Here is a 26,274-nt window from a genome sequence, read left to right as displayed (position 1 = left end):
TGCGGCAGGAACATTCAAGACAATCCCAGTGACTGCACGGACAACTGTTATACAGATGTGATAAGTGCTGCTTTAGAAAAATTTGGATTGAAGGTTTGTCTCAAGTTTCAGTGCATTATGTCATAAATTTTTAGGGTGCTCTCCTCCCTCCCTTTCTTCTTTGCTTTCTCCTTCCCCCCCCCCCTCACACCCCGTCATCTTTCTCTATCGTTTCTCAATTCCTCTCTTCTTTCTTTCACTGCTTCCTCCCTGTCCCTTCCTCCCTTCCTCTCTTCCTTCCATGCTTCCTTTTCCTTCCCTCTCTTTTCTCACTCTCATCCTTTCTCTCAGTTCACTTCCATCACTCTTCTCATTATGTAGTCCAATCTTTTGGAACATTTTCAATCTTTCTTTTTGTTTCACTGGACTGATTTTTAATGCAACTTAAAATAAATTAAATACTACTTGAATAAAGTTTGAATGGAATTTCTCTGGTTTTTTTGTTAACTATGAAATTAATTCCTATGCACAAGGTGCCAATGAAAATGACTTTTCCCTGACTGAAGTACACCTAGCTCAAGGAGGTAACATATCCCATTTTATGTAGATTTTCTAAACTCATTTTTCATAATTGAGGTCGTAATGTGATATTTAAGGACATTTGCTTTATTTATTAACTCAATACTGCACACAATACCGACTGAAAGAATAGCAGCATTACACGCGCGTATTATGCTTGTAAATCCGCCATGTTGCACGCAATTTACACGCAAATTACGCGCGAGTAAAAGAAATACATGAAAGCGTGTGTAGAAAATTACTCGCAAATTCTTCATAGAACTCCATGCGGTGCATTCAATTTCAAATTTAGCACTTTTGATAATTAACCTGCCAGTTCACACCACTTTTATTCTTTTTTAATTATCAGTCCATGAACGAAGAATGGAACACAATGACTGTCCGTGGAAATCCTTGATGGATAGTAGAAAAGTAAGATTTTGTTATTAATCAGTAAGACTTTGGAATGCATGTGATGTTCAGCTTTTGTTTCAGATTAATAATAAGCCATTGAACTTTGTAAAGGCTATCAATTGGGAGGACTTTGATACTTTTTCTTCTAAGTTCTCAATGTAAATGACATTTTCCTCACGGACTAATTATTACCTTTATATTTCCTCAACTGAGTGAACGTTCGTCAGGAAATCGCCTTCCCCTCCTCACTCACGAAAGTTGACCCCTTTCTTTGTTTTGGACTCTCCCAAAATTCTCCCATCTTTTTCTTTTGTTTGTTTGTTTTTTTTAATTATCTGAGTGAGGCACTTCTCTGTCTTTTCACCTTCCAATTGACTTCCTATAAAGTTACAATCATGGTGGCTATTCTAAAGTTTATGGCCATCTGGATTTTGATTTTTACCAGATTGAATTCTTTTTAGAATGTGTAGAACCAGAAAAGTTCTGCCGGATTATATAGCCAAAATTTTGCTCTTTATATAATTTCGTGCTTCCAGCTATTCTGTCTTTAATTATAACTTTCTTTGATAAGTGCAAAGTGATTTCTAATGATATATATTAACAAATATTGCTTTTATCTGAAGATCATAGGTTCTCTACAAAATTGACTTAACGTCTTTTCTTTGCAGAGGTCTGTAAGGAAAATGAAACTCACAAGATTCTACTTGAGGCAAAACTTAGAACCCTTGGGAAGTGTATGCATTTGTGTTGGCAGTCTCCCAGTAGGCCTGGAACCAAGTAAATACAAAACTTTGATTGGCGACATTCTAGGAGAAAGTGAGTTCTGTTTTGTTTGTTTGTGAGATGCTTATAGACAAGTGACTTTGTTTTATGCGAGATTAACTTCGTCCCCTGAGTCCTCGTTCGCTTGACAACCTGTCACGTTCATTCACTTTGCAAGGGGAACGGAGGTTTGGGAACGAGTTGACAAGAGACATTTTAGTGGCCAAATGACTTGTGCATTGGAATCTTCTGAGGACGGTTTCTGGTTTTGGTTGTTCTCGTCCTCTTTCTTCATTTCAATTATTAGTTTGTGTGTAATTGTTTTGCAGCTATAGAATATTGTGAGATGAAAAGTGTGTTTCCAAGTTATGGTGAGCTACTAGATTCTAAAGTTCAATGCATGAATCTATTTACACAAGTATTATTACAGTTTATAACCCACCCATTGATTTTGGCGCGATTTTATTGGTTACTATACGTCACGTGGTGCAAAATCACAGGAAAGTTACCACGCAATAACCCCCGTCTGCGTCGATATTTGTCCTCCGATTTTTTCCGTGCAAAAAAAAAACATAGTCAATACAAGAGTGTCAACTTTGCCGTTCTCCTATTTACATGGAAGGAAACCAAACTCGTTTTCTTTTGCTTGCTCGCGTCAATCACGCGCATTCGCCATCAGATCACCTCTGGCTTTTTTTGTTTGTTTACGCGCAGTTTAATTGCGGTGTGGAAATTAATTGGAGGGTTATAAAATAAATAAACCCTGCTCTGGCTTGCTGGTATGTCGGCTGATAATGTCCTTGGTTGAGAGATTGTCTTCAAAATTTCATATTTGCCCTCAAGGCTTCGCTTCTCGGCCAAATCTCTCAGCCGCGGACCTTATCAGCCGACATACCAGCCGCCCGAAGGGGTTTATTTACTAAATATCGCTGGCAGTGCCGGTAGGCAAGATAAGGCGAATCCTGTGTTCTGATTGGCTCTGAACTCGTTTAAGGTTTTGTCCCACTGTTAATTTATAAGAAAGCGGGCTTAGCTCTGTTTGATGAAGCATTTGAACCGAGTGCTATGTCCTTTTTTTTGCATATTTAATACCTTACGTGCTTTTCTTCGTTTTGACAGACTGCAATGCTTACTTTGAAATTCCATTACTGCTCCCTGATGACATACGAGACTGCCTAAGAATTACGTGGGATGTAAACCGGCTGCATTTAATTATACAATGACATTCCTCCACCCGGGTTGCAGGAGGGTTATCTATATAGATGTTCACTTTGGAGAGATCAATCTGTTTACGCCGTGGATGGAAGATAATGCATTTCATAGATATCAATGACTTATCTCTGATAACTCAAAGATAAGTCATTGAGTTTTACTTTGTGGAATTCGAAAGACAATCCTGCGAGAGTAGAACCGCCGCTTTTGTCAATCAGAAATCGGGAATGGCATAAAAACACTCGCTCTCGAAGCTGGTCATATGACAAAAACGACTGAGGAAGTTATTTTTTTTATTTTGTTTTTGTAGTTTTTTACCGTTAATTACGTCACCCAATGTTTACATTGTAACTCTTTCCAGGTATGGTGTTTGTGTTATTTCCTGCCGCTGACACAGCAGCAGATGCTGTAAATAAATTCAAAAATTCCACTATGGACAACAAAGAGCTGTTTGTGAGAGTCCTACCCACTTTTCATATAAGTAGCTGCAAATTCAAGAGCAAAGGTTTTTCTCTAGAGTATTTCTGGAAGTACTTAAAAAAAAAGCTAAAAAAAAAAAACGATTGACCTGAATCAAAAAAGGAGTTATGCTTATCCTGTTGTTTTTGTTTCTTCCTTCTTGTAGCCTGGGCTGTTCCCTCCTGGAAGCCAACCCCTTCAAGTAATGGTTAACTCTAGAAGTGGAGGTGGTCAGGGGGCCGACATGTCAGCAGCTTTCCAGAGACTGCTCAACCCTCATCAAGTGTACAGCCTCACAGAAGGGGGCCCATTATTAGGGTATGTTTAACTCCTGCCCTTCGTATCTAGAAAACTGTTTTTTGCAATGGAAGTTGAAGTTTATTCATTACTAAGTACGTAGCAGTTCGAAAACTGATTTGTGTATTTACATAACAAAAATTAAGTCACTGTGATACAAATCTAATTTTGTCGTTTAAGTTGCATCTTGATCAGTTAGAGCTATTTTATACCCAATGCTACGAGCCTTGTTTTCTTCTCTCATCTTGGTCCCGTGGTCTAGAATTGATTATTGTGTTTGTTTTAGATTTTACGCTTTCAGATCTATTCCTGATTTTCGTGTCTTGATCTGTGCTGGTGATGGGACAGTTGGCTGGGTGTTGTCGTGTTTGGATGATGTTGTTCAAGAGTTGAAGTGTAAGTTACCTGCATCAGCAGTGCTTCCTCTTGGCACTATAATAATAATAATAATAATAATAATAATAATAATAATAACGAATTTTTATACAGGATTGAAAACCCATCAGTGTGTAACACTGTTGTCCTTGGGGTCCTGTCAAAATAATAAATAAATAAATAAAATAAAACTTAACAAGATATAATCATTGATCTTAAGGTCTAGAAAAGCATACAATAAAATAAAATGCTCTAAAAAAGGATACCTATAACCACGTTTAGATCGAATTTTTAACTAAAATAATCTCGTAATTTGTTCTTAAATTTCAGTCTCGAATCTAACGACCTTAGTTCAGCAGGCAGGTTGTTGAAAGTCTTTGCTCCTTGGTAATAGAAGCTCTTTTTACCAAATTCTAAACGTACTTTGGGTAATTTCACTGATATACCGTTATTCCTAGTGGCCTTAGAATGAACCAGTCTTTCGAAGTATTTCTTAAAGGGGGTGCAAACATTATTCAGGAGACAGTCGAAAACAAACAAACAGCTTTTACGCTTGATCAAATTGTTCACGGATGGGGGATTAAAAGAACTATTGCCAATAACTTTAAAGCCTCGTCGTTCGATGTTCTTTATCATTTCCTTTCGGTAATCCGGAAAGCTAAGACCAAGTGTTCCGCAATAGGTAAAAATAGGTGCGATCATAGTGTTATAGATCGATTCTGCACACTTTTGGTCGATCAAAGGACGAATTGATCGCAAGAGATTAATTCTGGTTGCAGCTTTTTTATAGATTCGGTCAAAATGTGATGCAAGGTTTAGTGATGAGTCAAGGTGAACACCTAAGTACTTATAGGTAGAGGTGTTATTGATGAGTGTCCCATTAACAGAAAGTTTAAGTTCCTTGTCTTGAAGGTTGATTCTTTTAGCTGTTCCAAATAACATAGCCTCCGTCTTGTCCTTTTTTAGGTTAATGATCAGTTCGTTGTCTTTAAACCACTCGCACAGGTTATTCATATCCTCGCTAAGGCTTCTCTGTATAGTATCAATATCTTTAGAAGAGGTATAGATGACTGAATCGTCGGCATAAGTGATAATCTTCGAGTGTTGAAGCGGTTTATGTACATCATTGAAAAAGATAATGAATAAGATAGGACCCAGGATACTTCCCTGAGGAACACCTGTGAGAATGGGTTGAGGTTCTGATAGCACGCCTTTATATTGGACAACTTGTGATCTGCAGAAAAAGTAATCAGTGAACCATGCGAGTTCTGTTCCACGAACTCCGTAAGTTGAAAGCTTGCTCAGAAGGCCAGAGTGACTGATGGTGTCAAACGCCTTTGATAGATCAATGAAAACACAGCCTGTCAGGTTACCATTCTCACCTTCTCTTCTGATAACATCGGTTAGATGAGTAACGGCCAGTTCAGTAGAGCGCATGCGACGGAAGCCGTACTGAAAATGAGAAAGTAGACCATTCTGTTCAAAATGAGCCATCAGCTGCTTAAATACCACTTTCTCCAGGATCTTTGACATTGAAGGAAGTATTGAAATAGGCCTATAATTGTCGATTTCGGCCATTGAACCAGATTTAAAAAGTGGTACAATTTTAGCCGCTTTCCAGTCAGTAGGTATCGACCCTGTTGCGAGAGACAGGTTAATTATATGCGTGAGAGGCTTGGCTATTATATCAGCAGAGTCCTTTAACATTCCAGAAGGAAAGTTGTCAAGGCCAGAGGACTTATTTCTCTTAAGGCTCTTTAATGCATTAAAGACAACCTTATCCGAGACTGATCTAAACTCAAAGTTCTCTAGCGGCTGCTGAGTGTCTATTGTAAGGGGCCTTTTCCAGACAAAATTACAAAGAGGGAAGATCTTTCTTTTTAGAGATCCCGCAACATCAGTGAAGAATTTGCAGAACGAATTTGCAATAACCTCTTTGTCGGTTTCTACTGCTCCATTAACGAGAAAAGCTGCTCCTGGTTCCTTTGTAGACTTTGTAGGGTATAGTTTTTTAATAGCTGACCAAAATTTGTTAGGTGAACCCACAGTCTCCTCTAAGAGTTCACGGTGATACCTGCTTTTGCAATTTTTTACCATACCGTTAACTTTGTTTCGTTGGCGCTTGTACGAAGACCAGTCAATTTCACGATTTGTCTTTCTCGCTTTTCTCAAAAGCTGATCTTTGGTATTCATTTCTTGCTTTATCTTCTGTGTAAGCCATGGGCAGAGTTTCCCTTTGATCCTCTTCTTTATAGCTGGCGCATGCTTATCAATACATTTTTTCAGAATGGCTTTCAAAAAAGACCATGCTTCATTAACACAGGAGGATTTAAAGACAGGTGTGAGACTATTGGACCGTAAATCATTGCAAAAGGATATAGGATCATAATTAGCATAGTTTCGACAGGTGATGGTTCTTGGCTGGAATTTATGGTTATGCAGCTTCCGGACACAACCAATCATATCATGGTCACTTAAGCCGGCGGGAATGGTTTTAACACTATCAACATTCTGAGGGCGATTTGTGTAAATCACATCTAGCAGTGTTTTTGAATCTTGCGTTACCCTCGTGGGATCCTTGATTAGCTGTTTCAGGCCAAAAGACAATAGCATTGCCTTCAGTTCTTTGTTGTCTGAGCTTACCAAATAATTGCAGTTGATATCGCCTGTCAAAATGCATTCTTTGTTTTCAGATGATACAGCAGAGAGCATCGACTCCAGTTTATTTTCAAAATCTGCACAAAGATGCTTTGAAGAACTCGGGGGGCGATAAATAAAACCAATAAGGATACCCTTAGATTTTGGAAATAGAATTTCTATCCAGATACATTCGATCCCATCGCGTTCCAGGTCTAGTCTTCTATGAAAGGGGACAGAAGAGGAGATATAAACTCCCACACCTCCACACTGGTAAGTGGATTGTTACAAGTGACTCCTGTAAACTGCGAGTTGGAGAAAATTTCTTTCCAGAGTCGAACATAAAGCCTTGTGTAGGTTTTGTTGTACTGGGCTGTGTGATCGATCTCAAGACTCTTGCGACAAACTTGGTCAATCGGATGGAAATCTAAAACTATCCTGGACTTTGCCTCACGTGCTTCTAAGTGATGGACACTTCAAAAAGTCGTGCAAACTTTCCAGTTCAATTATTTAGGCCTCACCAGCCTTTGTATTTAACAGAAGATCAACGAACGATCATCGATAATTATTCGAAGCTTAATGCTTCATGTGACAATTAAATGAGCGTTTCCAGCACGTGGTTGACAACTAGAGGTTTACAGTGATAGACAAACCGCTATGACGCATTTGAAAAGCTGTCGTTTCAATCGTTAGCCCTTCCTCGGAGCATAGTAGATGGAGAGTAGGTTGGAAATTGCCTGAGATTCTCGAATTCGAGACAAGCCATTACTCATCGCCCATAAGGGATTTCAATATTCTTAAGACTTCCCCCTTTGTACTCTGTTGGGAAGGACTGACGCCCACTCCCCTCTCGTAATTGATAATTTCTTTGTGGGGATTTCGTTAGTGGATACAGATTGAGATGGAAGTTGGATGAGATTCTCAGCTTGCATGTACTGATCTCTCTAGTGTTCTTCTTAGTGGATAGATAATGTTTGGGAAACTAAATTACATTGTAAACGTACTCTCTCGTATCCTCCATTGGAGAAGTGGTTACTCTGGCGGCGAGAGTCCTGTATCGCTACTCATGGCCATTGACCAGGCTCACGAAGTGTTTCTTGATAGATGGTGTGTCATGTTTGACTCCGTGGACACTAACGTTCCTGACACACTGTCCAACGATAGCGCACTTGGTTCGATGGGAGGAAGAGAGGACGATCCTAGTCTTTTTACGATGGATAACTACTTTGGCATCGGAATTGGAGCTGAGCTTTGTTTAGATTTTCATCTTCAGAGAGAGGAAGCACCTGACAAATTCCATAGCAGGTGAGGATGCAAAAAAAGTAAATCTACTTCTTACAGTAGTTTTACATCCGCTCGATTTAAGGAGCAGTGTTGATTGCTAAGGCTATTGGATGGCACTTGCAATTGATAACAAATGTTTCATAGTCTTCTTAGCTGTTCTCTTTGTCGTCTGTATTTCGAATTCGTCTGTGGGAATGTGCGTGCCCGACTCTATTTATCACTTTAGATGTCTTACAGACTACCTCCCCCTTCCCACCCTCCAAAGGTTATTAACGGACACGGAGCAGTCAAACGTCCAATAGATTTTAACTTCCATCGTAAGCACTTTTGAAAGTGGATAGGTTAGAAAACCTCGACCTTGCGTTTTATGATTTATTGTAAGTAAGAGTTCGTCGATTCTGTGATTTTTCTTTTTTCAGGCTTCATAACAAAGGAGTTTACTCTAGAGCAGGGATAAAGAAAATGGTCAAAGGCTACTCGCGGACATTTACTCACGAAGTCGAAATAGAGGTGATTAATCTGTAGAACGTAGATATTGAAATAGCTTACATGGTTGCCTTCATGGGATGAATTCGGTGTTCTTAGAAAGCGTCTCTTTACCCACAGCGAACGGGCGAATAATCCCGACAAAATCCCGCGAAAGGGGAAGGGGGAGGATGTTAATCTACGATGAATTAGCATCACAATCAGGTGGAATAGCAATAGTTACAGTAGCCTCACTTTGCGAAAGCGTTAAAAGCTCCTACAATGGGAAGGTGTTTGTCTTGTTTACAAACTTAACTCATTTGATATTGAGTGTTGTCCTAAAATCATCATCGTTTGTCAGTTGTATTCAACACTGAGTGATTGAACGCAAAGTAGTTGAAGACGTTTGTCTTAAAAAAATAACGCCCGAGTGAGATGGTTTTTGGAGTATCCCTTGGTACTTTTGTGCCTGTTGTAGTCCTTAAGGTTCCAGTGATCTATCTTTCTCTCGTTTGTCAGCATTTTCATTTGTACTTTTTTGTTTCGCTACAGATTGATGGCCAAAAAGTTGACTTACCAACACTAGAAGGAATTGTTATTCTTAACATAGGCAGGTTAGTGAAAGGTGGAAGTTGAAGTCAGTGAAAAGAGTTCGAATCAGTGTTGCAGTGGTGAAATTTCCAATTGAGTGGATTGAGAAAACAGATTAAAATCGGTTTCAAAGCGTAATTTTAAGATGCTCAGTTTTTATCCTGAAGTCAACATAGTACTAATTTAGGTCAACATGATGTATTTCATTTCATTAAAATCTGATTCCTGTACGGGAACGAAGAACAAACAAAAAGTGACCATTTTCGATATATCAAAATTCAAACCTGGCTGACAGGATTGGGGGAACAAAACAAAGGAACAACATCGAGGTTGAGGGATGAATAATCAATTTCTTTAGTTGTATACCTCCAAGCCTCAGAGCCATGTTAGAATGTTAATAAATCGAAAATGGCCTAATTGTTTCGCGCCCGTCATGTGACTTTGCAGCCCGGTCGGGGTGTAGCACCCAGACTGTATCTGGTTGGAAGGCATTGGGTTCGAATCTAGTTAAAGTTGAACTTTAAAGTTTTCTTTTCTGATTTTTCATTGGTAGCAGTTCAGGTGCGAGTGTAGCTTCTATACACGTGAGGGATTTTGTTTTCATTTGTATTTAGTTTTCCCTTTAATTTTTTAGAATTTATTTTTGTCCGACTAGTTGGGGAGCAGGTACGGATGCATGGGGACCAGACAAAGAAGATGTATGTAATACGACTTGAATTTAGCATTGATCTCTGTCCTTTTTGTCCCAGGCGAGTGAGGTCTTTATAAACAAAAAACGCAGTCGAGTCAATCGCTATATCGACCGACATACATCTCGGCCGATATATCAATCGAGTCTCGACCGAGTCTCGACCGAGTCTCAAATGAGTATCGGTCGAGTACCAACTCTCGCCCGATATACCGACCGATATATCGTTTAAGAACACATACACAGAAGTAATCGCAAGGGCCAACCAGAAATGACAAAATTGCAAGTACATGTAGCCAACGAGAACGCCATCATTTGTGAGTACGGATGTTTCAAATGACCAAAACACGGTGCTTTTGGTTTTGTTCCTGATTAGTTCAGATGGCGACTTGAGATAGCTGGACCAATCACAAAGCAAAGTTAATCAAAACAGATGCGATCCCGGATTCCTCTTCGACTCTTAATTGAGAATTGCTGACTCTGTTTGCAGGGTTATGCCTCAGCTTCTCACTGTGACGGTCTTGTAGAGGTAGTTGGACTTCAGGGAGTCATGCACATGGTAAGTCAGAATCACTACCGGCTTTGCCTTTTATGCCCTAACATCAGCAGGTGGATTCTCTCCAATCTGCACCACGTGATGTTTCACTACTAACTGCCTTATTTTTTGTACCCAGCCTTGTCATTTCTTACATATATGGATCGGAAACGTTTTCATTTAGTAGTGAATATGAAGATGAGTGTTTTTTTTTTCTATTTTACTTATAGGGTCAAATTCAAAGTGGAATCAGGACTGGTATCCGACTGGCACAGGGAGCCCAGGTAAAGATTTCTCGTTCTAATCCAGTAAACAAATGAAGCCATAAGTGAGTTATTCTCTCTTATTGTTATCTTATCATTCTTGTTTGTCACATTACCATGTTGGCGAAGAATGATTTCCACCCTTCTCCAAGCCTACGTGTAACCGTACCATCCCTTTCGTTTCTCCACGGGACGGGAAGAGTACGGCTACAGCTACACGTGGGCTATTCTTTTTCGTTCCCCCTGAAAAGAAAGAGCGCAAACTCTGGTTTTCGAACATCGGCTAGGGAATAATAGGGTAGTTTGCCCAAGTAACCAATAAGTATAGGTAATGACACGATTTCGAGTGCAGTTGGGTGTTAATGAGCCTGAGTAAATTTCTCAAAGACAGCACAATTGCCCCAATAGCGTAGTTCCATTTTTCTGTATAGAAAATACACAACTCACAATTCCACCATTCGCTCTAACGAGGGACTAACGCTCGAAACGTCAGCTTCAAACACCCTCCATGGTGGTCAATTTATAATATGAACTCGGCTAATAAAACCAAATTATGTTGTAATATCCCCACCGACGCAGCAGCACAGTTTCTTTAGAAACTGACCCTCTTTATTCACGCACTTCGATCCTTTTTTTCTCTATCGTTATGATTTTTATTACAGATAGATATCAAATTAAAATCAGAGACGCTAGTAAAAGCGCAAAGGCGTCGTAGTCGACAATACGCGCTAAAGAACCAAACTCATACCATGCTATTCTACAGTCATGCCAAAAGTACAAACTAAAGTGATAAAACCTCTGTCTTGAGGTGGAGTTCAAAGCTTAGCTCACCCCACCAATTTATACAGAAAATAAATGAGAATTTGAAGATAATTTATATCCGAATATGTTTTTAAATAAATGTTGCACTTGTAATTATGTGTACCAAAAAGGTTAGCTGCTGAAGTATCCATTTTCAAACAAATAAACCTTTGCGTCTTTAAATTTATTGGAATGTGTCACTATAACAAAATAGATTGATGTAGCTGTGTTGCGAAGGAATTAAATTTGTGAAATAACCTTTTCATGGCTTTTCTATTGTCCTCTTTAGAGGCATAGCGGTTGTTGGGCTCGGAGAAGAGAGGTGACGTCTTTCTTCGAATTAAGAAACATTCAAACTGAATAATTTATTAAAACGAATGTTCGACATTATGAGTAATTCAAGGCCATTTACTTACCCCCTCACCCAGTGCGATCAAGGCTTGCTTAGGAAAAGAGATAGAGAAATCATTTTTGTATCAGTTCACTTCAGACAGGCCATTGTTACACATAATCCATACTGTGGATGAAATTGAAGCGAGACTTCGAAATTTCCGAAAGGGTAAACCATGAACGGACTCATGTGTAAGGTCTTTGAGATGTTTTATTGAAGGCTTCGTTTTACAGTAAAACTTAACTCAGCGTCATTTCCCTCTAAATGCCACTTTTGGTTCAAAGATATTCTTACAGTAAACTAGTCATGTTTGATGAACACGTTTGAACAAAGCTTTCAAACAGTTTAAATACCACATAGTGCAATGAACTAGTATTCTCGATATGAGTTAAAAGATGTAAAAATGAACTACAAAATTAGACTTCAAAACGCTACCAAATACCTATTATTGTGGTATCCAAAGACCTTTTTTCTTTTTTTTTTTTTTTGTGTTATGGTTAATATCAATAGTAATGAGGAATTATGTTAAAAAAGTGATAGACGCCACTGCAACTCCCAATGATTTTAATGTTCGCAAACGAGTTATAAAAATTCTAGAAATAAGCTATTTAGATCATTTATATTCTATAAAAAAATCCGTAACAACCGACGTCTTACCTGTTATATTTTTCTGTACTTCTCCTCTTTTTTTTGTATACTTTCATCGGTTTTTTTCATTTAGTTTAATTTAATTTAAATGGCGTAAAAATCTCTCATGCCAGTTGTGGGAATGAACTATTCAAATTGCTGTTGTTGCACGTTACCCAAACATTTTTCTAATTTTTTTTGTTTTTACATATGATCTGCGCTTATGAGAAACGTCGAAACATTGCGGAAATGACGTCACTCTACCTTTAACTACTAATGTTCTCATGAGAGTTACAAAAATTCAAGAAATTAGCTACTTAGATCATTTTATATCTACTAAGTCTTTCATAATAACGTCTTTATCAGTAAGTTTTTCAATTTTTCTGCATTTTTACCTTAGTTTGTAATTTTCAACTAAAGATACTTGTGAAATGAAACAGTTTGACACGTGATCTGTAAGTAATTAACTATTTAGATTAGCCTGCTACCAAAAATCTAGTGAATGATGTTTAGACCGGTACACTTGTCTAAGTCTTTCTTGTCAAATGTTAGATGATTCATCGTTCTCAACGATCAAAACGCAATCTGAGAGCGAATTACTCTTAAACGAGTTAAACAAGATTCTAGATATGAGCTATCTAAATCTTTGTTTTACTGATAAATCTCTGATAATTCTTATTAAAGCGTGTTGATGCTCTACTATTGTGATCGCATCATTAGCCCTTTTTGTTCTTTTCAGTATTAGATGTATTGATCTAAATTTGGTATCAAGCAGAAAAATTCGGAAAAGAGAGAAGTAAAATTCTGAGATAGTCTTGACCCGTACATGTTTCTGAGTTGTTCCTGTCATAGATGCTTTTTCCTTTTCCGTTCGAATGAAAGCATTTATAGGGCGAGTGATTCTCTCAAACGAGTCGCATTTGCACATTTGATCATATGTAAATGGAATTTGGGCACTACAAATATTAAACTATTACTGTTATTATTATTATTATTATTATTATTATTATTATTATTATTATTATTACGAGTCAAAAAAAACTCTTAAAATGAGCTTTTAGATCATTGTTATACTGGCGCTAAAATTTCTGATAATTGATTTAACGGATTTCCCCCAATTAAATTCTAGGTGTTTGTTCAATATTTGCTTGTCTGTTTTCTAAACTAGAGATACCATTGAAACTGAACTTTCGAAACCTAATTTAAGCGTTAATTAAACATTTGCTTCGGTCAGCTATGATGTATGTACTATTATCAAATCGCAGTTTTGGGAAAAACTGAGATAGCAGCGGGGAAGGAATTTATTCAGGACATCGAATTCCTTTTAAACTACGAACAAGCTCCGAACAAGCTAAAAAATTACCATGGTAATGAGCTAAACATTAGTTTTAAAACGGTGGAGCATTTCTAACCAAAACATTTACTAAGCTATATTATTATTGATAAAAAGGAATAACGTAAATAGGTAGTTCAGCATACAGACTAAAATGTCCTATTATATCAGGAGCGTAACCAGCTTTTCGTCTTGTCGTGGGCCTCCACCACGAGAACGTTCAATTTTTGTTTTAAAATTTGCGAGAGTTCTATTTTAAGAGTCAAACAGGCGATAGTAAAATTGTAGGCCCAACCGTACAGGACTTTAGCCTGGCTGCACCCGTGATATCGTTGTGCTTCCCCTTTATCCATCAGGTTGGAATGTCTTCTAAGAACTATGGTCTATAGAAACATGCTAAAAGTAACAGACTTAGAATATCAGATAGACATACATGTTACATGTTACATCCATAACAGAACGAAACGAATATGGCCTGCCGCTACATGTCTACTCAGGTATCCTACCTATGTAACCAAGTGATGAAGAGTTCAGACAAGAAGCTCATTAACTAATGTAAACATCAAACCGATTAAAGAAAACGAAATTAAAATCATATTTTTCTGACTAAGATATTACCATAGACAATACATATAGACTCCTACTCAAGAGTTATTTTTTCCTTTTCCTTGAATCTTCTAATTTTTCTGTAGCCCTCGCGGTGTCCATAGTACTGGTAATGTTAAATGTCTGAGGCAAAGGGAAAAAGCACGCTTAATACAAATTAATTCGTCGATCCGTTGGCTACTTGATTTACCGACCCGATAGTCAGTCGTTAGTCAGGTGTAATCGGCACCTTGATTAAGGCAGCGATAATACAAATCAGTTAGTCTGTAACCATAGCCATTGGTCAGATGGACAGTCTGCCAGACAGTCAGGCAGATAGTCAGCCCATCTGTCATTCAGCGACAGTTTAGCTAGTCAATTTAATCTCGCAGCGTATTGGCCAGCTACCCAGCTAGTCAGTTGACCAGACTGTCAATCAGTAAGCTGGTTAGTAAATTAAGGACCGCAGGCAGGTATGAACTTATAACCATAGGGAACGAGAACATCCTCGGTGCAGCCCATTAGCCACCCAGCAGTTTTTTGTCACACTTTTTCAAATCACACATCAACAATGAGTAGTATGCATACAAAAGCTTTGCAGGTGACTTTGAATGAAGACTTCTTATGTCCGAACATAGCTCCAATCATTGCAGTTGCAGTGAAATCTCGAGTTTGAAATTGGTTTGAGTTAGCACAGGGTTAAAAATTTAGAGTTACGTTGTGTTCTGTCACGCGTAACTCGTTGCGTCATTGTTTTGTTAAGCATTGTGGGATAGCAGGAGGCATGCTGTCAAAAAATAGAAAACAGTAATTTTGTAGGTGCTCCGGTGAAGAAGCTTTCTCGTTTCACCTTAAAGGTTTATTTTCAATAAACCCGGTTACACTGCCGAAGAAGAGTTCTGACCTCGTCTATTTTTCGGGTAATGGATCAGAGCTTGATGGATCAGAACACGTTGTGTGACTGGCATAAAAAAATTCAGTTTTGATTCAGATTATATCACATAGTTGGGGCTCAAAGTACTGAAGGTTGAAGTGATCATGAACTACACATGCATATACACTGTATCGCATCGTAAATTTCCCCCTACATCTCAAATATAAAATACCATATGTTTCATAAGATATATGTAACAAACAAAACCCAACTTCTTTAATTTTAAGGGATTTGTTTTTAGGCACCTTTTCGGTCAGCGATTAAAGCAAACGTTTCATTTACCTTGGTTCGAGAGCAGACAACTAAAGCCTGGTATCAAACACCTCTTTTTGTCCTGGATGGAATACCAAAAGAGACAAATAGAAATTCATTACAATGATATGAATCTGTTGTTACAAGAGATTATGAATTGACTACTGCAAACGCAATTCTTGCTCGTCTGTGTAGACGAATGTTTTGAAACTTGAGGTACACAACATTAATTAAAGTTCCTATTTCTATTCAAGGGATGTACAGCAAGGTAGCTATGCTTTCTGTATTTGAGCAAATACCTGTCTCGCTAAAAAAATGTTACAAAATTCGAGACAGCTCCACATTATACTGGTCAGTATTTTAAGATAGGTTTTGACCCTTCATCTCAACGAAGTATAAAAATACTCTTTTATCTCTCAACTGATCTGGTCACTTCTGATGTGGATAGTGACGTTTAGACCGAATACTTCAAACCTTCTAGATGCAAAGTGGTGGAGTGACTATACGTCATATCTGTTGGCTAAGTTAGAAGGAAAGTTACCTTCCTCTGCGAGGTCCATGTCAGGCTCAAACGCGTTTCCTTCTTCAAATTCAGATGTGATGTATTAAAAAAGCTACTTCAGTACTTAATCGTTCGATATTGTCTCTATTAAGCGTCCTAAAATATTATTAGACCTTAACCAATTTTTCCACTAGAATTTAATATCCAATGATTACCAAGTTATAAAAGATGCTTCAAGAACTCACAAAATGCCTTATTATCTTGAATAACTAATCAAAACCACAATCACCTTTACCTTTATCACTGGGCACTGGGATCTCTTCACTTGCTATTTGCTCCTCAGATTCAGCAGCTGTGTGAAAGCAAAGTTATTAATTACAATGCAGTATTTGCATAATTACAGACATTGTTCCTCCGTAGGCTGACAAATAAATGTAAATGAATAAAGTGGTCTGCAGGGTAAACCCGGCCCATGGCCTGCTAATAAGCCAGCAAAATGACCCAGTCACCTGTCAAGTTCATAACACATGTTAAACAACGTAACCAGACGTGTCGTTTCTAAAAAGCAACTCATTGTCTTTACCTTCCTCAATTGGCTTTTTGCGTTCAGGCTTACTTTCTCCTTCTTGACCTGCAGAAGTACGATTGAAAAAGAAATTGTACTTATTGAATTATGTCCATTTGAATACTTGTAATATTGCAAAGTGAGCGCGAATTGTGGGTCGATCACAAGGGACAGCACAGAACCCGGCCTGAATATTTGAGAATGCTGAAATAGCGCCTTAACCTCCTAAGGACTAATCAAGAACCACTCTCTCTTTCTCTTACCTTGGTCACTAGACACTGGAATCTCTTCACTCTCCATCTGCATCTCCGATCCACCAGCTGCGTGAAAACGAAGTTGTTCATTAGAATAAAGTATTGATGCCTTTAAAGGTTACGAATGAGATCTCATTGAGAATTACAGTCACTGCGGAGGCTAACAGAAATGCCTTCATATAGATACAGGAGCCTTGATATACATCAGGCCCACTGTCTGCTATCAAGCCAGAAACTTCACCCAGCTAGTTTTTAAGTTAACAAACAGCCTGCCCTGTACGCGGGAATAAATGCAACATATGTTGGACAGTGTACAGTTCCTGAAAAGCAATTCATTCTTTATACCTTTAGTTGGCTCCTTGGGCTTAGACTTACTTTCCTCTTCTTGACCTGCACAAATAGATTTACAATAGATTGCATTAATCCAGTCATCTAAATTTGATTAAAAGCTTCAGAACCTTCCCTCAGTGTGTAAACTTTTACTGTCACATGTGTTCGAATACTACCTTCTTTTCTTCTTTAACTTCTTAAGAAAACTACTACTCGGGCTTTCCTGCGGAAGCCCGAGTCTGAAAATGCAAGCCGTTTTGGTCGCCAATAGAGGGCTCATAGTCTCAGGCGGTCCTTGCGTAAACCGTGGAAACTGGGGATGAGAGTGCGAACCATTTGTGTTATCGTGAGCCCGCTCTTCGTAAACAACGTAATTTACAGAATGCTGTGTTTTGTGAAGACCGATTTGCAAATATTCCTGTCTTAGAAGCTCATCCCACATGCAAACGCACACGCCGGTCGTGGAAGGCCCACGCTAAATGATGTCCAGTGTTTTCGGTATGGGCCGGTCCACGAACTTCATTGCTTGAAAGCTATTCAAATGTGAAAAGTTCACACTAGTTCTCACGAGATAACAAATGAGCCATATGTGCGTTCAAACTACGAAAATACTGGCAATACTGTGACGGCCGATTTAACAACAAACTATGATGCTGAGAAGAACGCCTCACCTGCTGAAAAAATCAAGAATGTTCGTGAACACAACTTCGAAGGTGGCGCTAACAAACGATACTGTCAGAAGCAACTTAAATAGTAAAGTTAAATATATAACCTTAGCCCTTCCGTTAAATATCCTTTTTCCATCACTGGTTTTTGTTGGGTCAATACTTGTAAGGTACGATTTGGTATTTCGTACATAATCACTATTAACAATTGGTTCATGCATTAGCGTGCGTTCATCAAGACTTAAAGCACGGGGGAAGTTTGGAGAGCACGAAAGATGCGTAAGAGTTGCACGAGTCGCAGCCGAGAGCAACTCCAGCTTCTTGAATGCTCTCCAAACTTCCCAAGTGCCTCACGTCTCGATGAACGCACAGCTGACACATAAACCAATTGTTTTATAACATATTCAACGCTGTAGTCTATGCATAAAGGGCAGAAATTCCCTCTATTACTTTCGGAAAAGTATTACGCTATGCTTCAATGATCTCGTCGTAGATTGGTCTAAAACTGACAGATGAATTCATGCGTGGAAATGAAGTTAGAGTTGCGAAACGAGATAAAACCGTCGATTGTTTTGTTTACCCTTTTTCTGGGTTCTTTCTCGGGAATTAGAAATTCCATTCCCAAAAAAAAAGTTGGCAGATCTTCATCGGCTTGTTCGCTTGTTGCCATGTCTAGTTTAACTTTTTTACGGAAGTTTTCACCGTTTTTTTAATGAAAAATGCTGAAGTCACTCGCAAGGCATTTGTTTCCAGACGTCACCAGCATGCACAATGGGAAACTGAAGAACGCTCGCGCAATTGAATTTGATTGCTTAACAATTGGTTCATGCCTTAACGTGCACTATCGAGTTATGGAGCAAGTGGGAAGTATAGCTTCTTGAGTGCTCTCTAAACTTCTCACGTGCTCCATAACTCGATAGTGCACAGCTAGAAGCATGAACCAATTGTTTTATAACATAGCTGGTGGAATTGTGCATTAAATCCGACGCGAAAAACGGACAACAATATCAGAAGTGATTGCTCGCGGTAAGCGAAATATTAAGCAAAATAGGAATTGGTTTTATTTCAAAATTTCTGTTGAAAGCTCGAGTTTCATTTTACTGCAGTTTAAAAACAAAATTCAAAGGGTCAGAAAATTCCCTTCGTTTTGGAACTGGTGGGCCGAGTCTATGTTTGCATCCATTATTGTTTCGAAATATATTATTTTTCCCCACGCTAACAATGGCCGCTCGAGCGAAAAAAAAATCTCTGGCGAAGCAATTTGCTCACGCTATCAGCGTGCACTATCGGGATTTTGAGCACGCGTTCGTATAATGAATTTGATTGCGCGGCACTGCTAGCTATGTTATAAACGAATTTACCAGCTATGTTATACTTGTACTCGTGTCTGGTGTGAATGCCATGGCTATAAAAAAAGCCCGAGTGAACGCTCCTCGAGCGTCTAGTTTATTCGATAAAAATGACATTGGTACGTACTCAGTCGTTGATTTTGTTTTACTCAAGCTTTGAAAAAGTCGTTAATCTTGAACCAATTCTCCATCATAAATTAGTCCAGTGATTACCAAGGTAAAAAAAAACCAACTCTTCGATAACTGTTATTGTGCCTTGAGTGATTTACAAAAAAAAAAAACTACTTTCTCCTTTACCTTTGTCACTAGGCACTGGAATCTCTCCTCTCTCCACCTGCTCCTCACCTTTCCCAGCTGTGTGAAAGCAAAGCTGTTAATAAAGTTATATAGGATTTCATTGAGAGCTGCCGTCACTGTCACTGCGTAGCCTACCACATATGTCGTCAACTAGTTACCAGGTTCTTAATAAATAACCCGGCTAGCTGACCGCTATCAAACCAGAAAACTTACAAACTGGCCGACTTAGTCGTTAAGATCATAAAAATCGTTAGCTGTAGGCGAAAATAAATGCAACACAAATTGGACAAATGTACAGTTCCTAAAAATCAATACATTCTTTTTACCTTCCTCAGTCGACTTTTCAGGTTCAGCCTTACTTCCTCCTTCTTGACCTGTGCAATTAGGTTTAGAATTCATTGCATTAATCCAATCATTTAAATCTGACTACTTGCATTTGTTGGAGGGATTGAGTAACAGGAACATAACGTGAGTTTTCGAGAGCATTGAAACAGTCAGCTGCAAACTTGATCAACTTTTGGAATCTTTGACGAAGGGACATTAATTAACGCAATTGATATTGTCTCTGTTACTGCTGACACTGGATTAGTGCGTAACCATCGACCGGGGTGGGAAGGAGGGGAAAGAACAATTACAACGATCGAAGGAACAAAAAAGGTGATCAAATGTCAACAAAATGTCTATGAACTTCTAGCCAGGCGCAGCATGTAGGCGTGGGGCTAATCAAATTATTCCCCTCGGAATATGAACCCCTGTAACGTTAACTTTATCAAAACAGCAAACCAAAAATGACTAAATGTCAAGCTGGTGCTCGTTTTTCTAGAACTACCTTATATTGAAAGTTTCTGATATTATGGAGGTATTATGCTCATTGAAACCCGCCATAATCCCTATATATTTCAACTGTTGTATCAACAGCTATAAGCTACACCGATGATGACTGTCCATCATTAAGGAAGGGCTCTTGCAAGCACCTTAACCTTCGGTCACTTCTGTTTTCTGTCTGTAGATCCATCATGATAATTAATTCCATATAGAGGAGTACGTTAAAAAGAACTAGAGTTTTGAACGTAAGAACGGTCCATCAGTGTTAGACACTTCTACTTACAGAGATATTCAATTATTACCTTCTTTTTTTGGCTTCTTCAAAAAATGATTTATTTGATAGAATAGTACATTACCACTCAGTAATTCAACTTTTTGCTTTACTTGAGCGTTTTCAAAAAGTCATTGATTTTCAACCAATTTCTCCAATAGAATTTTTTCCACTGACTACCTAAGTAAAAGCGAAGCTGCGATAACTCATTAAGTGGCTCAACCTCTTGAGTGACCAATCAAAAACCATTCTCTCTCCAATACCTTTGTCACTGGGCCCTGGAATGTCTCCACTCGCCACCTCCTTCTCAGGTTTGCGAGCTGTATCAAAGCAAAGTTATAAATTAGAATAAAGTATGAATGCCTTCAAGGTAATGTTTTGGATTTATGTCATATATTATATGGACTCTTACTGTCACGAGTAGACTAAAACAACTTCTGTCAAATAAATTGTGAAGCCGTCTACATAGTAAACTCATTGCTCGCTTTTAAACAAGCAAATTGGCCCAGTTAACCATCTGTCAAGCTTATGAACAGCACGCATTGTAAGCGGGAGTAAATACAACATATGTTAAACAATTCGGAGTTCAAAAGATAAATTCATTGCTTTTTACCTTCGCTAGTTGGCTTTCCGGGCGCAAGCTTACTTTTTCCCTCTTGCACTGCACAAACAGGTTTTAAAAAGATTGCATTAATAAACCCATATAAATTTGATTATTTGTATTCCATGAAACTATCGAGAATTCTGGGTGGGGCACCAGGGACAGCACTCAACCCTAATTTCGAAGTAGCGTTTAAACAGTCAGCTGTGAACCACTATCACTTCTTAATATCTTTGTTGAAGGGCCTTTAATCTCAGTTATCACTATTTTCTCCGTTACCTCCGGTCCTGGATTAGTGCAATCAGTGCATACCCTTGACCTACATGCAACTGCCCGGTAACTTTTTAAAAGCAGTAATAATAATAATAATAATAGTAATAATAATAGTAATAATGATAAAAATAAAGATAATGACTAAAGACCAAGCTAGTACTCTCGCTTTCCCTTACAATTTTTTAACAACCATGAAATTCATGTCTCTTTATCTTATTTAAATCAAAGTTCTATTGTTAAAACGTCCAATAATCGCGATATATTTTTAACCTTCTATCAGTTGCTACAGTTACAACTACTGTCCGTCATAAGAAAGGTTTCTACAAGCACGAACACTATCCTTCAGTCACCTACATTCTTTTCTGGAGATCCATTATGATATTTAACTCAATGTTAATTAGCACTTTCATAGAACTATGTAATTTTCATCACTAGAACCTTGTATGGGTGTAGACACATAATTACCTCCTTTTCGTCTTTTTCGTCGGTATTGGCTTTCTCCATGATGAACGGTTACTGCAGCAATATCAAGTGCGCCCTTTATTTGACTGAACTGATAGTTGTTTCGTAAAGGCTCAAAAGCTGATTACTCAACTTATTCGAGTCTTACTACGTGTAGATATAAACATAACTACTTACCCAAATAAGGTAATTTGCAACGAGAGCAAGGACAGTTCTCAACAATATGCACTGAGGAGCCTTAAATTTCACAATATACTTATACATCTATCTTAGTTAAATTCATGTACGCTGATACTGATCCTTTAAAGGCTTTAACCAGGCGTGGATCATTTTCAGGGAAGAAATTTATTTGCGTACACTTTTGAGGTGAATGCTTCTAATTTTGACCAATATCCTCTAGTTTGTCACCTCAAGACCATCAATTGCATTTCTCTGCCAACAGCCGACTTGTCAATTGGAGGTTTTTCAATTGCGATAATGCGTTAGGTTCAGTGAGAAAGGAGGGAAATACCTGGCTAATCACATGAAATCATTCAAAAGTCTAACATAGAATCTGTGATTTGATTGGTGAGGATAAGGTTAATAATACAAAATACCGATCTTGTTGGTTTGACATAAAAAAAAAACAACAACAAAAACAATGCGGTCAGGTACCCCATGCGCTAGCTTGGTAGTAGCAGCTAAAAAATTTGGGTGGTACAAGGCATCACTAGATTCATTGTTTTATAATATAGTATATTTTCTTTCAAAAAAAATTAAAAATTGAAAAGGCCTTATACCTTTCATAGTCTTTTTAGTGGCTGGACGGATGTCAAAAGCATCCTCATAATCTGTTTAAAGGAAAAAGTCGAGTAAACCATGTCATGATGCTTCTGTTTCGTGTTTTCTTCTTAAATATATTACTATTCAAATGCAACGGTAATAATATGTATATTCTATTAATTAATAATTGACGAAATATATTACCAAGTAATCTAGAAATTAAAAAAGGGCTATTATATTTTCGGTCAAGTTTATATGCAGAGTTGGATGCGTGCAAGCGTAAAAATATTTGCACTAAAGTTCTAGAAATCATGATAAATTAGCTGAGTTCTCGATGGATATACACTTGTTATGTTACACAGCTCATATTTACATCTGCAAGAATGCGAGTTTTATGTCAATTAGCAAGTAATTATACATGAGGAAGATGCAATTTCAGCCATTCTACAGGCTTGTTCCATCGCTGTCGACATAGCGAAGGGATTCTTTTAAGTTAGAGTTATTTATTATAAAATAATTTGAAAGAATAAATATTCTGGTAGATTTAAATGATTAGACTAGATGTACCTGCCAATGGAGTTGGGTTGCAAAGCCATCAACAGCGGTATCAAGGTTGCAAGTTTTTCGGGCCGAATAATATCCTTAATATGTTTCCCATATAATTGTTTTACTTCACTATTTACAAATTGGTGTCTAAAAACAAGTAAATAGAGGGAGCACTGACCTGGTCGCGGAGCAGGCAATTCAGGGTCTTCCAGTTCTGGAATATCGTGTTGGTCTATTACTTGCATTTCAATATGTTCTCCTATGGGGAAGAAAATGAAAGAAAAAAAATAGCATTACTAACAACTTTTCCATCTTTTCTTTTCTCTGATTTACACAAAAAAATTCCCAGGTAGAGAGGGGATATTTCATGTATAATTACATTGAGAAGAGCTAAATTTTTACCCTCTTCGTTGATAGCATGTGCATGTTCATTTCCAATTTGTCCCTGCTGGTCATTTTCTGCTTCTTCTATGTTATAAAACAACCAAAAACAGGGAATAAGTCCATGTCAGACTTGCCCAAACATTTATTACATAAAGATCATTCCGCTACAAGTTAGGTTCGTATTAATCTTCTTACCTTGAAATTGAAGACAGAGGTTGATTCTTTTATATTTTTATAATAATATTATTTACAAATTTCCGATCACATTCTTATTCAAAAGGGTTCAGCGAATAGCTTTAATTTGCTTCGGCATTCCTAATACATGGCTTTGAAGATACTAACCTCTGCAGATCGAACTGAAATAATGATTTCTTACTGGGTCGTCCCCCATTAAACGTTCTTTGTCCCCATTTCTGATTGCTTTTCGTACGCCTCAGGTGTAAAAAATTTAGCACAAACTATTGAAAGGAAACTTGTTTGTCATCACAAAATTAGTTAAACCTTAAAGTTCTTTTTATTTTGAGGTGGGAAGCACCATTATTGTCGTGAAATTTGCTATTTTAATAATGGAAAACTGTACCTTCTTGATTTTGTCCTTTGCAGAAAATAGATCGAACATTAGACCACAACTTCCTCAGTTTAGGTTTCAATATAGCTTGCACCTGTACATTTGAAATTTACGGAGAAGTTTGTGTAGGACTTTCTAATAATCTCTTTTAAATTTAAATAGGTCTCCATGGTCATTGTTTATTATGTCAGTCGTCACAATTACAAAATTAAGTTGCCAGCCTGCTCTGACACGAAAGCAAATTGGAAAATGGCAGTCATGTCCTATTTAAAAGTGATAAAAGATAAAACCTGTTACCTGTGGAGTAGAAAGTGTATACAGCAATGGGTTGACAGCTGAGTTGATCGGCAGAGCGAACACAGCAATCCATACTGCCAGATCGCCAGGTGGATCAAATGTTTTCTCGACGTGAGACTTGATGCCGATAGCAATGATTGGTATCCAACAGAGGAAATCGGTCAGAATAATGAAGAAGACTCTTTTGGCAAGTGCTCTTTCTCTTTTGGCCTGCGCACTTTGTGCTCTTGCTTGTATCTCACGAACAGTTCCATGTGCACCGAGCCGTCTACTTGACGACCATGATTTCAACAAGATGGCAATATACGCCACCATAATGAAGATGAAAAGAGAAAAATTTAAAACGATAAAGATGGAAGTGGAGTATTCCCAGCCTTCTTGTAATTGCGGGGAAAGTTGCAGGGGCAGGCACACTACGTTTTTGCCATAATACCAGTCACCAAAATAGTGCATCCCAGACAAGGGAAGGAATGCCATAACGCCTCCCACCAGCCAGATAACTGCGCACGTTAGACGAGCCTGCCTTGGTGTAATTTTTGCAAAAGTGTAGGGAAACACAATGTTCTTGAGTCTGTCCCATGCAATCAAAGAAATCATCATAACAGACACCTCACTTGAAAGGATAGACATGGCGCCATTGAAATGACAAAACCAGCCAGTGCGCCACTCGTAGTCGTGCAGGTAGTATTCCCCCGACCATTGCAGGTCCTTTATAGCTATAATGATAAGGTAAATACCCATGATGCCGTCTGAGATACCCAGATTCACCAACATGATAGACTGGACCACATTGTTATCAGGGAAAAAATACTGCCACCCAACAACAAATATGGACCCAAACAGCGACAGAAGGCCCACAACCCAAAGACTTCTCCTTGGAGCAAGGTTACGGAACATGGACTGACAGCTTGCGAAGTTGTCATTAAAAGAATATTCGCAATCGGCATCCTGCCTGAAAAGATCGAGGTGGCAGCACATCAGGTTGGTGTCCAAAGTCCTGGATTTCGAAAAAAAAGAAAGAAATATTAACAAACTTACACGGATAGAAAACAATGGGCATTTAGTGATCTAGATACATTAATAGTTAATTATCTGCAAACAATTGATAATTATTGACTGATTGATAACATACACTCTTATTAAAACAATTTTTTAGAGGGGTGAGTGAAGTTATTATTTATTATGGACGGAGTCTTACACTCTGGTAATGCGCAGCAACTGCTGGGTGAAAAGTCCTTTAGGGAGCTCAGCCATCAGGTTGTAGTGCATAAACCTGCAATTTTGAAAAATAATCAGAAAAACACGAAGTTGAATTATATAGAAATTAAACCAAAAAAATTAATTTGGCTCGCTCCAAAATATGTATTTGGAAGAATGAGATTCATTTATTAGTGTTAAAGAAAAACAGAAAGCACAAAAAAAAAAAAAAACCGAAAAGAAAAAGAAAAAAACCCAAGAACCCTAAATATTCTATAAGAACGACCAGCTTTGTAATTAATTTTAGCAACAAAGTTTATTAGCTTGGATGAAAATCTCTCATTTGCCGTACACTTACAAAAATTTCAGTTCGTGGGCACGGGCGAAAGTCGTGCTGGAAACGTTTTGTATCTTATTGCCGAAGATATCTCTGAAACGAATAACATAATAACTCACAATTAGTAAGTAGACAGGGTCTCACGATGGTCTGTTTCCTCATAAATTTCCATGGAACTGCTGTGAAACTGTCTGGCTCTCAACTATGGGTGTTCGCGTTTTACTTATATCTAACCTTGCTTGCTAAAAGTATGTTCATAAAAGACTATACATTTAGTCAAACATAAATCACTACAGAAGTACTTTGTTAATCAGCTTATTTTTATTTACTTGATATTAAAATTTGTG

At 38.1% G+C, this 26,274-nt stretch overlaps 4 protein-coding genes across 4 annotated transcripts; 2 read left to right on the top strand and 2 right to left on the bottom strand.

The window, feature by feature from the left end:
- The first annotated feature begins 3,538 nt into the window (after window positions 1-3,538).
- LOC148739778 (diacylglycerol kinase theta-like) lies at window positions 3,539-5,027 on the top strand. The gene is made up of 3 exons (XM_088749567.1): window positions 3,539-3,702; window positions 3,968-4,110; window positions 5,023-5,027. The coding sequence occupies exons 1-3, from the start codon at window positions 3,590-3,592 to the stop codon at window positions 5,025-5,027; spliced, it is 261 nt and encodes an 86-aa protein (XP_088605693.1). The 5' UTR covers window positions 3,539-3,589.
- A 2,675-nt stretch (window positions 5,028-7,702) lies between these two features.
- LOC148739777 (diacylglycerol kinase theta-like) lies at window positions 7,703-9,776 on the top strand. The gene is made up of 4 exons (XM_088750105.1): window positions 7,703-7,998; window positions 8,397-8,487; window positions 8,995-9,056; window positions 9,689-9,776. The coding sequence occupies exons 1-4, from the start codon at window positions 7,760-7,762 to the stop codon at window positions 9,747-9,749; spliced, it is 453 nt and encodes a 150-aa protein (XP_088606231.1). The 5' UTR covers window positions 7,703-7,759; the 3' UTR covers window positions 9,750-9,776.
- A 2,482-nt stretch (window positions 9,777-12,258) lies between these two features.
- On the bottom strand, window positions 12,259-23,397 carry LOC148739776 (uncharacterized). Its single transcript, XM_088750065.1, has 13 exons — window positions 23,323-23,397; window positions 22,616-22,666; window positions 21,840-21,890; window positions 21,114-21,161; window positions 20,764-20,820; window positions 19,731-19,778; window positions 19,405-19,461; window positions 17,109-17,153; window positions 16,773-16,829; window positions 16,528-16,575; window positions 16,240-16,296; window positions 15,473-15,524; window positions 12,259-14,400 (listed from the first exon to the last, which is right to left on the bottom strand). Exons 1-12 carry the CDS (start codon window positions 23,387-23,389, stop codon window positions 15,493-15,495), a joined length of 618 nt encoding a protein of 205 aa, XP_088606191.1. The 5' UTR covers window positions 23,390-23,397; the 3' UTR covers window positions 12,259-14,400; window positions 15,473-15,492.
- A 521-nt stretch (window positions 23,398-23,918) lies between these two features.
- LOC148739775 (G protein-coupled receptor GRL101-like) lies at window positions 23,919-25,548 on the bottom strand. Its single transcript, XM_088749566.1, has 3 exons — window positions 24,394-25,548; window positions 24,109-24,190; window positions 23,919-23,986 (listed from the first exon to the last, which is right to left on the bottom strand). Exons 1-3 carry the CDS (start codon window positions 25,369-25,371, stop codon window positions 23,919-23,921), a joined length of 1,128 nt encoding a protein of 375 aa, XP_088605692.1. The 5' UTR covers window positions 25,372-25,548.
- Between the last annotated feature and the right edge of the window lie 726 nt (window positions 25,549-26,274).

The sequence above is a fragment of the Stylophora pistillata genome, chromosome 2 (genome assembly GCF_964205215.1).
Source record: "Stylophora pistillata chromosome 2, jaStyPist1.2, whole genome shotgun sequence".
Classification (NCBI taxonomy): domain Eukaryota; kingdom Metazoa; phylum Cnidaria; class Anthozoa; order Scleractinia; family Pocilloporidae; genus Stylophora; species Stylophora pistillata.
Note: the sequence above shows the minus strand (reverse complement) of the source record. Positions and strands in the feature narration are given on the sequence as shown.

Coding starts and splice junctions, on each gene's coding strand:
- LOC148739778 (XM_088749567.1), top strand. CDS start 3,590: ATGGTTAACTCTAGAAGTGGAGGTGGTCAGGGGGCCGACATGTCAGCA. Junction 3,703..3,967: donor GAAGGGGGCCCATTATTAGG/GTATGTTTAACT, acceptor TGTTTGTTTTAG/ATTTTACGCTTTCAGATCTA.
- LOC148739777 (XM_088750105.1), top strand. CDS start 7,760: ATGGCCATTGACCAGGCTCACGAAGTGTTTCTTGATAGATGGTGTGTC. Junction 8,488..8,994: donor CTCACGAAGTCGAAATAGAG/GTGATTAATCTG, acceptor GTTTCGCTACAG/ATTGATGGCCAAAAAGTTGA. Junction 9,057..9,688: donor GTTATTCTTAACATAGGCAG/GTTAGTGAAAGG, acceptor TTGTCCGACTAG/TTGGGGAGCAGGTACGGATG.
- LOC148739776 (XM_088750065.1), bottom strand. CDS start 23,389: ATGCAAGTAATAGACCAACACGATATTCCAGAACTGGAAGACCCTGAA. Junction 21,162..21,839: donor ACGAAAAAGACGAAAAGGAG/GTAATTATGTGT, acceptor CTGTTTGTGCAG/TGCAAGAGGGAAAAAGTAAG. Junction 17,154..19,404: donor TCCAGTGCCTAGTGACAAAG/GTAAAGGAGAAA, acceptor CTATTTGTGCAG/GTCAAGAAGAGGAAAGTAAG.
- LOC148739775 (XM_088749566.1), bottom strand. CDS start 25,371: ATGTGCTGCCACCTCGATCTTTTCAGGCAGGATGCCGATTGCGAATAT. Junction 24,191..24,393: donor ATACACTTTCTACTCCACAG/GTAACAGGTTTT, acceptor TCAAATGTACAG/GTGCAAGCTATATTGAAACC. Junction 23,987..24,108: donor CAAAGGACAAAATCAAGAAG/GTACAGTTTTCC, acceptor TCCTTTCAATAG/TTTGTGCTAAATTTTTTACA.